The sequence below is a fragment of the Canis lupus genome, chromosome 1 (assembly GCF_011100685.1).
Source record: "Canis lupus familiaris isolate Mischka breed German Shepherd chromosome 1, alternate assembly UU_Cfam_GSD_1.0, whole genome shotgun sequence".
Taxonomy (NCBI): Eukaryota; Metazoa; Chordata; class Mammalia; order Carnivora; family Canidae; genus Canis; species Canis lupus.
In genome coordinates, this window is record NC_049222.1 from 20,486,695 (window position 1) to 20,499,179 (window position 12,485).

Below are 12,485 nucleotides of genomic sequence, written 5' to 3' on the forward strand. Positions count from 1 at the left end.
GTGTGTGTGTTTTCTTGAGCACGAGAAATTGATGAGAGCTAAAATAACAAGAAATCGGTCCAGTCTTTACTTAGTAGGCACAGTACTTTTTATTACTATTCCTATTATACGTGAGCATTTTGGCAGTTTCTAATAATATGAATTGACAAAAACTAGAATAGTAAGTCGAGTCCTATCACATGAAAGCCATAATGTGGACCCGATGAGCACAAAGTTTGATTAGAAGTGTGTTTTGCCAAACACGACCCATTACTACTCAGGCTAAAAAAAAAAAAAACTTATGCCATTTGAGAATTTCGGTTCGCTTTCTGATTATTTATGCCTTTTGACATAGCAGTCCCACAAAAAGAGAAATCTTTAAGAGAAGGACCCATGTCGCTTTACGTGTTTAGGGGCTCGGAAATGTGTCTTCTCCAACATTTCCTGGAACAGAACAAAAGGCATTCCAACTGAAAGGGCAAATTGGCCCCAGTAAACTGCTTTGAAATTTAAACCCTTGGGTTTGGCCTTCCAGCTGCTGCAAGGTAGAATGGCTTCATGTGAAAAAATAGTCTGTTCTTATCAGTGGCTTCCATGAGTAGCCTTTGGAGTTTTCTGAAACATTCTCATGACAACATGAGGTAAGAAGTCGATTCTAGTTTTTATTCTACTTCCTGAGTCCCAGTATCTCCCTCTATAAGAACAGGCACTAATAGAAAGTTTAGTTGGCAAGGTGTAGTACAAAAGTAATCATAACGCTCTTATCTTGTCTCTCCTAAAGTGTGATTTTATGCTATGCATATAATTTATTTTTTAAATGTCCCTAAAATCTTTCTGTTGGTTTTTATGAAAATAAATTTCGAAAAATTCGTCATCCTCATGTTAAAGTTGTTCAAAGGAAGATTTAATCTTTTGAAAGCCACTACTGTAGCAAATTTTCTCTCTAATTGAAGCACTGTCTTGTCTTGTTTGCTTTAGGTTTTTTGTTAGAGAATATAATATTTTTTCCGGCATGGTTCTGAAATTCCATTTCACAAAGATCTGTTTTCTAATCAAGCAGCTCACAAATTTGTTTGACAAATCTAATTTTTAGGTATCTGTGATAATATCGCTTCTAGGGGAAAAAGAAATGTGTCTAATTGCCCCCAAATACCATCGTAGTACGTGCTGAAGAAAATGTTAGTGTTCTCTGTATTTTCTCTTTAGAATTTTTCTTTCATTTTTAAAGAACTCTTCAATGCAGAAATTTTCATTTTCACACGGGATATATTTTCAGCTATCTCTTATATTTAAGTATTTTTAAGATTAGTGGCACCTGTGAGTTCCAGCTAGCTCAATTGTGTGTCTGACCCTCATTTCAAAGATGCACTTATACGTATCATCCTTAGTACTAATAAACCGATATACTTTTAGTATTATGAACTTGTGATATAAAAAAGAATAGTTTTTTCAGAGGGTGGTTGTGTTCCTTTTATCACATACCAGTTTTCTTTCAGTTTTAGTAATTAACAAATGAATATGGCCATGTATGGGTTTTGTTAACCAAATAAAGCACACCTCAAAAGATTATTGAACTGACATACCCATCATATAAATATATAAAAATAGCAAACATAATTTAACCATACTAAGCAGAGGTCAGGAGAATGAAATTATAACCTAGAGAAGCAGAGAATTCAACCTCTTGACATCTGACCCCACTACTCCATTTTATAGACCTAGAAGCAGATGACATATTTGTCAGCAAGTGTGCTTCCTAGGATCAAAGATAGGGCTGGAAATTTTTTTTTTAATTATGTTGTGTGCAACAAAGTTCTCCTTTTAATTAGTTGCCTTAAGATTTCCTTTCCTTATTTCACAAAATAGTGAAAGATGCCTCCATGGAGTTTAATAGGTTTTATTTAACTACTAGGTTTATTTGCTGATGTTCAGGCCTTAATCAATGTCACATGCCAAATGTTCTTAGAGGTTGTATTAATACTGTTCAACAGAGCTGACTTTGAATTCCAGACTTCGAATGCCAAAAACTACAGCGTAGAGTAGCAGGCCTCCATTCATCTATTTTGTAGTTAAAAATACCACCGTTTGGGATGACACAGATCACTGGTGAATACATAGACTCATTTTATCTCTGGAATTGGAAATCATGTTGATTTCTGGTAGCGTAGCAGTTCAGATTTTTTTTTTTTTTTTAATGTGAACACTGACTTGAGTATGTGGAGAATACGGGGAACTTAAAATATTAAAAGTATCTTCTCTCCCAGGAAGCCAGACATCATAGGCTTTCTGTTTTATTTTGCCGAGAGGAGCACCTCGCTTTGCTATGTATCAAATTTTTGAAAAGATGGAAAGCAGGCATAAATTACTTGAGAAGACGATTCAGTTGACCCTCTGAGATAGAAAAGACGAACTTTGAGGACTTGGGAGGCCTGAACGTACTGCACACTTCTTAGCGGTGAACCTCGTGTGCCTTCACGCTTGCTGCCCACCATCCTCCACTAACTACTCGTGGGCAAGAAGAGGGCAAGCACTGGCAACTGAAACGCTTCATCTTTAAACCAAGGTGTCAGGTTTATATTTTATCTGCAAAAAAAGTAACATGAATATATTTGACATCTACCTCAGCAAACAAATTAATGCTAATTAAAGATTAATGTGTTGTAATTAGCATTAAAAATGCAATTAAATTGTGAGTAAATGGACCAGGAATAGAAAATTGTTAGACGTCTCACTGCCTGGTTTTTCATATTCTGCCTTTTGTTTTTGCAGCAAATAGAGGAAGCGGGGCAGCAGGCAGCTCCCAGACTGGAGATGCTCTGGGGAAAGCACTTGCTTCGGTGAGGAAATATTGACTTTGGACTTCATATGTACCATTGTGGAAGGGTGAACTTTAATCAGAGGTGGACATTTGGAATTGGAGAAAATGAATGGCAAATCGCTTTGATTTCTGGAAATGCTAGCTTTCTCGCAGAATGATTACTGAAAAAATTTGAGGAGGGTGCTCTGACGCTTCCAGGGAATGGCTGAGCTTTCCAGCTGGGGTCCCCACAGTGGCGCCAAGCAGTCCTCAGTTATGGCTTAGTGGATATTGTCAGGGCCTTTTGGTGCATAGATTTTCTACCTTGATTTCTTATTTTTCTCTAAAATCATATGGTGCTCATTGACCAGCTAAGACTGACTTTGCAGGGGGTGCAATTCTAAGACACTTTGGGAAAGGCACTTGGGAGAAAAAACAAAAATGACCATACCTGAGGTCTGTGAAAAATTGTCACATAATTGGCACCCGGGGACTCCGTTTCTTTGTCCACTGCCAGGAGGCTAGAATTTATCATTTCTTGCATGTTCACTAGTGACGAAGTAGCACACTCCATTTGTGTGAGGGTGAATGCCCGGGATTCTCTTCAAAAGCTAGACAGGATTATTTACAATCGTAAACGGAGATTTGTTACTCTAACATTTTGTCTCCTCGGTTGGTTTCTCCTTCCCGTTGGGAGCATAAAATAAGTTTGAGTTAGCATTGTGGCCTGAGTAGAAGTTTATACTTAATCTGGGCATCTAAAGCCTTGACCTTAAATGCCTTAATGATGGTGAAGAAGGAATTGGACAAAGATCGTAGAGATGATGTTGTCTAACCTGTTTGATGGAGGAAGAAACGGGGGCTTAGGGTCTTCATGTGGCTTGCTCATGGCCGCGGCATGGTAGGATATGGGAGAGAAAGGAGTACGGACCCTGGTCCAGTATACTCCCCACCACCTTACATGAGCTCAGAATTCTTATTTTGAAAAACTAAAGAAATTGTTAATTTTTTCGTTTTAGAATATTAGGACTAGAGTCAATTGTTACATGTATTTTATGACTTGCAACTTTTAGATGAACTGCAACGACACTTTGTCATTTAAAAATTGTTGATTCTTTATTCCTAATAAATGAGGGTGTTTTTTTTTCTCCCCGCTGTTTTAAGATCTATTCTCCAGATCACACTAACAACAGCTTTTCATCAAACCCTTCAACTCCTGTTGGCTCTCCTCCTTCTCTCTCAGGTACTGTACCTAAATCCAACCCCATCATGGTACCAGTTTATGAGAATGATTTCCCTCTTGTACTTCCTGATCTGGCAGGTGGAAACTTCCTCCCTCTAAAAGCTTAAAACATAACATTTCCAAACAGAAAAATGGAAAGGTTTGTCTTTTCCACTGCCATATGAAAGTATAGCCATTTACATCCAAAATTCTTCTTAGAAATTAGATGTTTGTAGAATACATAGGCATATGGAAAACTTCTTAAACTTTTCTTAACTGTAGAAAATAGTCAACAGAATAATATATTCTAATAAGACACCAAAGATGAGAAACCCCAGTTAATACAATCAGGAATATGAATATAAATTTTATTTTTTTTTAATTTTTTTAACAGGAATTTTTTTTTTAATTTATGATAGTCACACACACACAGAGAGAGAGAGAGAGAGAGGGGCAGAGACACAGGCAGAGGGAGAAGCAGGCTCCATGCACCGGGAGCCCGATGTGGGATTCGATCCCGGGTCTCCAGGATCGCGCCCTGGGCCAAAGGCAGGCGCTAAACCACTGCGCCACCCAGGGATCCCTGAATATAAATTTTATAGTCATCAAATATAGACTGTACAAAAAGGATCATTTCCCCCAGAAATTTTAGACTTTCTGCATTTCCTTCTTAAAGTCCACCTCGCTGACATGATTGAGGAGACTATAATTTTGTAAATAAATTGAGAAGTAAGAGTGTGGAGTAAAATGGGATATTTGCCTTTAAAATATAACAAATTAGAATGACTTCAAATATGGCTTCAAATAGTAAAACTGTAAGTTGTTGAATTATGTGAGTAAAATGTTTCACTTTTCAGAGGTCCATTTAAGAGGCGCATTGCCCTTCTAGTATAAATGCTTCCAGAAGGCCCTATCTGGTGCATGTCTCTGTTCTTGGGAAAGAGGACAGGTGGTTTCTAAAAAAGAAACGAATTGCATCTGTACCTGATTGAAACCTGACCTTACTGTAATTTACAGGGGAGTCGCTTGCCTAAAGGCTGCTGCCTCGATCTCTCTGTTATTCCCTGCGTGCACCATTCACATGGCCCATCATAAACTGGGTTCCCTGGTAGAGAGTAGGAGGTTTTGGACTGCACGAAGCTTTCACAGGCGATGGCCATGGCTTAGGTGGGATGGAATCTCAGGCTTTTCTGAGCCTCTGTTGACATGGGGTGGAGGATGTCACAGAATAGAGAAGGGTGGCTGAACCGTCAAGTCCACAGGGACCAATGGGCAGATCTGAAACTGAAAGGACACAGAGATGATACTGAGAGGATCATGGAACAGCCATGCAACATCCCCTTGACAGAAAAAGAACAGAAAGTTCAGGATTATTACATACTCCTTGGCCAGTCTTCGTGCAGTTAGGCTCTGGAAAATGATCACCAGTGTCAATGTCCAGAGCCAGAGAGAGACAGAGATAGCGTCGAGCCCAGTGAGGCAAGTGGTGTGGGAGACTGAGCCGGGAGAGTTCCAAGTTCCCCATTGCAAACAAAGCAGCTCTAATTTCATCTGTCTTATAATTGGGGGGTGGGGGGGGATTGGGAGCATAATAAAGTTTGAGAACAGCTGTTTTAGTCTGGTGCTCTGATGTTACAGATGAGCGTACTGAGGCCCAGGAAGGGTACCACAAAGGTACATGAGGCTGCATGAGTGACAGTAGCAGAGCTCGGGCCAGAATCCAGTGCTCGCCATCCTGCCACTCCACCTCTAGGTTAATGATGGGAGAAGACAGTTATGATGCATACATCATTCCAGAAAATGTCACCAACACCCAAAACCTGAGCAGCATGCTCTGTGTGGAAGACACAGAAACAGGCCACTTTTGGGGTCCTGCTAATGTACCACAAAAGACCACATATTAAGAAGAGAGAACTTTAAGAAGACGTAAATAGAGGGACAAATTGCTATTTGCACACTGGAAATAGCTGGTTCTGTCCATATCCTATCACTAAAAGTAATTGAACAAAATATCCTACTTTTATTTAGCATAAAAATACACATACATGCACACCCAGAAATGACGGGAAGCAAGGATTTTTTTTTAGATGCTAACCATGCCAGGGCATGAGATTACAGTGAGACCATACAATTTTTTCCTCTTTCTTGAATTATTTCTTAGTTTCCACATAGAGTATGCTTTATTTTATATGTAAAAGTGGCTTTTGTTTCGTAGGTTAGACATGTAATATAGATTGTAGCAGGAATCCAGTTTAACGGATCCCAAAATAATTCTTTTCTTCAGAAGAAACTACTTACTTATTATTGTTGTTATATTGAGTTTTTAAATTTCCTGTTTAGTGGATCACTGCCAACTAATCTTATTCCCTCAAAAAGTTTGGAAGGCTTATCCCTTCTTAAAGGTCATTTTGAAAACAAGTAGCAATGCCGTCCTTCATTGTGAGAGAATTTTGGTTCTCTCTGCAAACTGGCCTTGCACAAAGATATGATGGAATCCCCCTTTGCATTCTTAGAAGTGCCTTGACTACATAGTGATCTCTTTTCTGCAGTAGGAACCCTTCTCTAGCTAAAATTCAGAACCTATTAAATGTTCCCTTTTAGGAGGAAGCCTGAGAGAATTCTGAGTCCCCGTCAAGTTTGAAATTGAAAATGTTTCTTCCTAGTCCCAGAATTCTTGTATGGGAGGTTTACATGTATTTATCTTAATTTTCCAAAGGAAAATCAGCATTGCTATTTCTAAAAGAACTGTTTAAAATATCTGCGAGATTGTTTTCAGATCATATAGATTTCATTGGAATCTCCATTTTAATACCAGCAGGCACAGCTGTTTGGTCTAGAAACGGAGGACAGGCCTCATCATCTCCTAATTATGAAGGACCCTTACACTCTTTGGTAAGCCTCATCCGCTAATCTCCCCTCTAGCCATTTTGTGACCGTGTTCTTCTTTTTTGCACCTAGTTACACTTTCCAAGATGCTTATCTCACTAACAGAAACTTCAGATTGGTGTTTAGCGCACAAGTTTGTTAGAGTCAGAGCTATTAGACTCTATTTGTTCCTGTTTGTAGATTATACCCCAGACACTACTACACTGTAAAGCCCCAGGGCTCCAAATACCTAGGACCAGGTAAGAGATTAAAAATCCTGGAAAGATAGCAGCATCCGTCCCATCTTTGGGAAGGATCCCTGGCAATGAGTTAATGATTTCCTGATACGAGAGTGCTGGAGTTCCAGCCAAGCTGCGTGGCTGGAACACTTGAAGATTCAATATACCTCTGCTTTTCTTTCTAGAGTGGCAGGCTTATAGGAGTTCTCCTCTTGACCTCTGAATACGAAGCCTACTATCTGTTTCCCCATTCACTCTGGTTCTTCTAGAACTCTAGTAACATCACTAAATGTCTGCTCTTCCAGGAGCCAGTAGCTGAAATTTTCCATGGGTTTAATTAATATTATAAACGCTCTCGTGATGATTCAGTGTCTGACACTCTAGGCTTTGTCAACTCATGGTAGATGTGGCTGGCAATGTGCATGAAATCACGCCACTCTGAGCCGCCTTTGGTCCGGGTATGAATCAGACGGGGAGAAGTAGCAACAAGGAACTCTTAAGTCCTTCAGGGGTGGGTTTCCCTCTTTTCATCCATATTTTGAGATAGAACATGGAAGAGACCTTGACTCATCCATCTATCTAACTGAATGACTTGTCAGCAGCTCAGAATTTCCTTTCTTCCCTTTTGGTGGCTTACTGTTTAAATTAAGGAAAATCTAAAAATGGATGTACAAAAGTAGGTGTCTCCCTTGGTTGTGGTCTTCCTTGGCATAGTGTGGGATCATCCAGCTATGCATTTGAGCCATTAAAGGCAACCAGAGGGTAAGACAACGTATACACTAGCTGCCTTGTCTACATTAACTAAGTAATCCGCAGCCCACACCCATGTAATCCACAGTTGTCCTAAGTGTTTACCTGCATCAATTATTCTCTGCAACCCATGTATCAAAACTAGGTCGTGTCCCACTATAGAACCGTACAGACTCGGTTCATAGTTATGAACTAGAGCTTCAGTTCTCTGAATACTCAGCGCTCACAAGGGGACTCACAAACAGAAACTGCTCTCTCCACCAGGAAGCTGTGAGCCAGAAGGGGTGATAGGCACACACATTACTTCTTTTCAGTGCTCACATTCACACTTGGAAGTGTGTATTATTCCCATTTCTATAAATTATGATGTATAGACTCGAGGAAGTTTCGCACCTTTTCAAAGATTGCATCAGTAACAGCTAGGAGCTTAGGGGAGACCCCCTAACAACAAAGCCCACCAAATCAGAACGTTTTCTATACCGTAGACTTGACCGTATTAGGCACACATTCCTTTTGTCGGTATAGAATAATTAGAAATGTTTTTTTCTCATGCAGTAGAGCTCATACATCTGCTTGCACAGCCCGTTGGAAATCGAAGGAGGTTGTAGCATGATCTAGTACAGAGAGGCACTAGATCTGAAGTCCAGAGACTTCGATTCAACCCTAACTGTACCATTTCCTGGCGCTGTGACACTGAGTAACTAATACTTCCTTTCTTTGAGCCTGATTTGCACATCTATATGGTAGGGATATATAATATCTTCCCTGCTTGCCTTACACATGGAGAATGAAGAGCCAGTGAAATAGCATGTTTTAAAATGGACACGGCAGAGGGGTATGCAGATGTTTACTGGCTGTCATGGGTCATACTGAAAAAAGTGAATACACACCTATGTGTGCTTTTTCTTCACCAAAAACTATGGTCTAGGCCTTCTCTAGTTGAAGAAAACTGGATCCCACTGGCAGGAATGAAAAAAAAAAAAAGTTCAGGTGGTTTTGAATTGTATAATTTAATTACATAAGGTAGTGAATTTTATACAGAGCAAGGGCTTTGGAATCAACTAGAGGGCCCTGGTGAACAATTAATTCACATCTTTGTGATTCTTCAGTCTTGAAATCTCATACCACTTGGGTTGACAAAGTTTTTGTAATGTTTTTTCTGTGTCCATTTTGAGTTCCCACTCCCCTCTACATACACACACACACACACACACACACACACACACAAGGGCTGGTAATAACAGATAGAAAGCAAGACACACTGGTAAAAATAGATAGTATGCAATAAGAAATTATAGTCTGTATGCATTTACCTGTTCTTGACTTCATAATTAGCACTGCAGAGGAGATGGACATATGCCTCAAAGAAAATAATTTGACTATAAATACATCATCTTTCCATTGTTAATCTGTTGAAATCTTTAACCATTGACTGCTAGAATGTCTCTCAAATTGTATAGATACAAAAAAATTTTTGTAAAGTTAAATCTAAATTCTCTTTCAAGCAATGTACTATGGCATATGTACATTATAATGTCCTGGAAGAATTACAAAATATACTTTGTTCATGAAAAATAACACTATGATAAACCATTAACATTTTTCACGAGTTTCCTGGGAAGGTCACTGTTTATTTTTTATTATTGGCTCATGGAAATAAGTTTTATTGGAACCATACATTCAGAAACCCAAAGTGTGATTTGTGTCAACTCACATTTTACTTCTATAACCTACACATGCATTTCAAACTAAATCAAATTTCACATCGTTTATTAACCAACAGCAAAGCCGAATTGAAGATCGCTTAGAAAGACTGGATGATGCTATTCACGTTCTCCGGAATCATGCAGTGGGCCCATCCACAGCTATGCCGGGTGGTCATGGGGACATGCATGGAATCATTGGACCTTCTCATAATGGAGCGATGGGTGGTCTGGGCTCAGGGTATGGAACCGGTCTTCTTTCAGCCAACAGACATTCACTCATGGTAAGTGATGAAATTTGGAGACTCTTTAGTTACCGTATAGAATTAGAATTTCAAGTATAAATACTACTGCTCCTGCTTTTTTTCTTTTTTAAACAGCTTTATTGAGATATAATTCACTTACCTGCTGTTCATCCACTTAAAGTTTACAACTCCATGTTTTTGAGAATGTTCACGGGATTATGCAACCATCACCGCAGTCTAAGTTTAGAACATTTTATCGCCTGCAAAAAAGAAAAGAAATCCCCATGCCAGCAGTAGTTACTCTCCGATCTTCCCTCTCCCTGGACGTTGGCAACGACTAATGTGTTCTGTCTCTATAATTTGCCTATCGATATTTCTTAACACTGAAATCGTACAGTATGTGATGGGCTTTTCCGACTCACTGGCTTCTTTCAGCCAGTGTGATGCTTCAGGGTTTATACATATCTCATCCTGTATCAGAGCATCATTCCTTTTTATTGCCAAAAAAGATTCCCTCATGTAGGGATCCGTTATATTTATCCGTGCACCAGGTGGTGGATATTTGGGTTATTTTTGCTCTTTGGCAATTAGGAATAATGCTCCTATGAACATTCACGTACAAGTCTTTGGGTGGCTATGTGTTTTCATATTACTTGACTGTATAACTTGGAGGACATCCCTGGGTCATTGCTGGTGTTTTAAAGTCTTCATCTTAATGATGTCATCTAGGGGGCTCAACTTTTGTATGTTTTACAGTATTGGCATTTCAGATACGAATAGTTTGAAATTCTTTATTATTATCAAAGAATCCAAATCAATGTCTTTTGAGTGTGGGAGGTAGAACTATGTGTTGTGTTTATCTGTCTAAATATATGGTGTGGGACTCTGTGATTTAAGGATATAGTAGTTTATCACTGCCTGTTTATGAATAAGTGTTTGTTTAAATAATATTTAAGCAGATTTGTCCATATGAGAACTGGAATTTCAGCTCTGCCCATTGCTTTTAGAAACCATTGGGAAATGCATCCTCCTTTTTTGGATGATTATGAAAGTTCAGAATCCTCTTTTTTTTTTTTAAGATTTATTTATCTATTTGAGAGAGAGAGAGAGCACTAGTGTGTGGGGAGGGGCAGAGGGATAGGGAGAGAGAAACCGCAGCAGACCCTGTGCTGAGCGTGGAGGTCAATGTGGGGCTTGATCTCAAGACTCTGAGATCACGACCTGAGCTGAACCCAAGAGTTGGAGGCTTAACTGACTGAGCCACCCAGTTGCTGCAGTCGCCAGAATCTTCTTAACAAAATGTTAAGTGATGACCGTAAGGTGACTGACTGGGCAGAGAATTTATTGCTAATTAATGATTCCGTGTATTCCACTTCTTATAAACTCCTTCCTGATCAATGAACACTGTAGTGTCCTGTTTTATACCTGGTAGGCTCTTAAACAGTTGCTTGGATGAAGGTCCATCTTCTGTTACCAATGTAGCATCTCTTGTCTACTGATGATTCCAAGAGGAGAGTGCAAAATAAGCACAGGTTATTCTGAGGCTTGTTAAGTTCTTGCTCAGTAGGATTCTTCTGTCCTCCTTTCAGTTTTTCTTAATAAAAGACTATGATTGAGAGGACCATCCTGAGCGGTGTATCATGGAAACCTGCAACCAATTTGAAACCAAAAATACTGGTTTATAAATAGAAGCAATGAACTCACTTCTAAAACGTGGAAAGATATTTCTGAATGCCAAAGCTAAATCTTTTTTTTCTCTTTTGCTTTTCCTTGACCTCTATCCTAAAAATTCATCATTGAGTAAAAATTGTTTGTCTATTCATGGCAGTTGCTAAGAGTTTACAAAAGGAAAATCTAGATTTTAATTTAGCTTGGCCTCAGGTAATGTGTTAAATACACTTGGGATGCATATAATATGAGGTTTTAGTTTGTACAGCTCTTTTCTTTTTAAACTACAATGTTTAAACAATACTGCTTTTAATTAAGAAATCTGGCTTTATTAAAAGCCAGATCTGTGACTTATAACCATTTCTCTATATCTGCTCTCAATCAAGAGAAAAATAGTTTAATTTCTGTAGCTGTGTTCATTTTGCATATGTTAAACGGATGCAGTGTACACCCAGGGCACATTGCTTCAGAGACAGTTTTTTCCATAAATATGTAACGTTTGCTCTTAAATACCAGATGTAGGTTAAGTGGTTCTTTAAAATAACAAACTATACATAGAGATGCTTTGGGGGACTGTGTGACCTTTGGGTTGCCTCCCCCTTGAGTCTGATTCAAAGGTGGGATAGGATGAAGGGACTAGAACCGTCTCTGGAGAGGGCAAGTTGGCCTGACCTGGCTGGAGGGGAAGGGGAGATAATGCAGTGGAGCAATAGGAGAAGGGAAATATTCTGCCAATATTGCCCAGAAACATCTCTGATTTGGTTTTGAAAAGGCTCTGCAGAAGCCATAAAGCTGCTAGTTTTGCTGAGGAGGGAAAGTTCCCCGTTCACTCCTCTGAAGGCACTTCTAATCCAGTCAGGGATGACCGCACAGCCAACCAGGTGAGGAGTAGCTCCAGAGATGCAGCGTGGCCACAGCCTGCTGCCCTTTCAACCAGCGGAGGCCCTGCCGTCCTTCTCCTTTCTTCTCACAAAGACCCAGCAGGTCCACAAGGGTCTGAGCTCCCCAGCCTGAAAC

General features: G+C 39.5%; 1 protein-coding gene across 1 annotated transcript in view; it reads left to right on the top strand.

Annotated features, from left to right (window-relative positions):
• The window catches only part of TCF4 (transcription factor 4), a 357,271-nt gene that overhangs the window by 320,523 nt on the left and 24,263 nt on the right, over positions 1 to 12,485 (top strand). Inside the window, 4 exon segments of the mRNA NM_001003268.1 lie at positions 2,749 to 2,816; positions 3,941 to 4,019; positions 6,814 to 6,890; positions 9,636 to 9,839. Coding sequence (NP_001003268.1) covers positions 2,749 to 2,816; positions 3,941 to 4,019; positions 6,814 to 6,890; positions 9,636 to 9,839 — 428 coding nt within the window.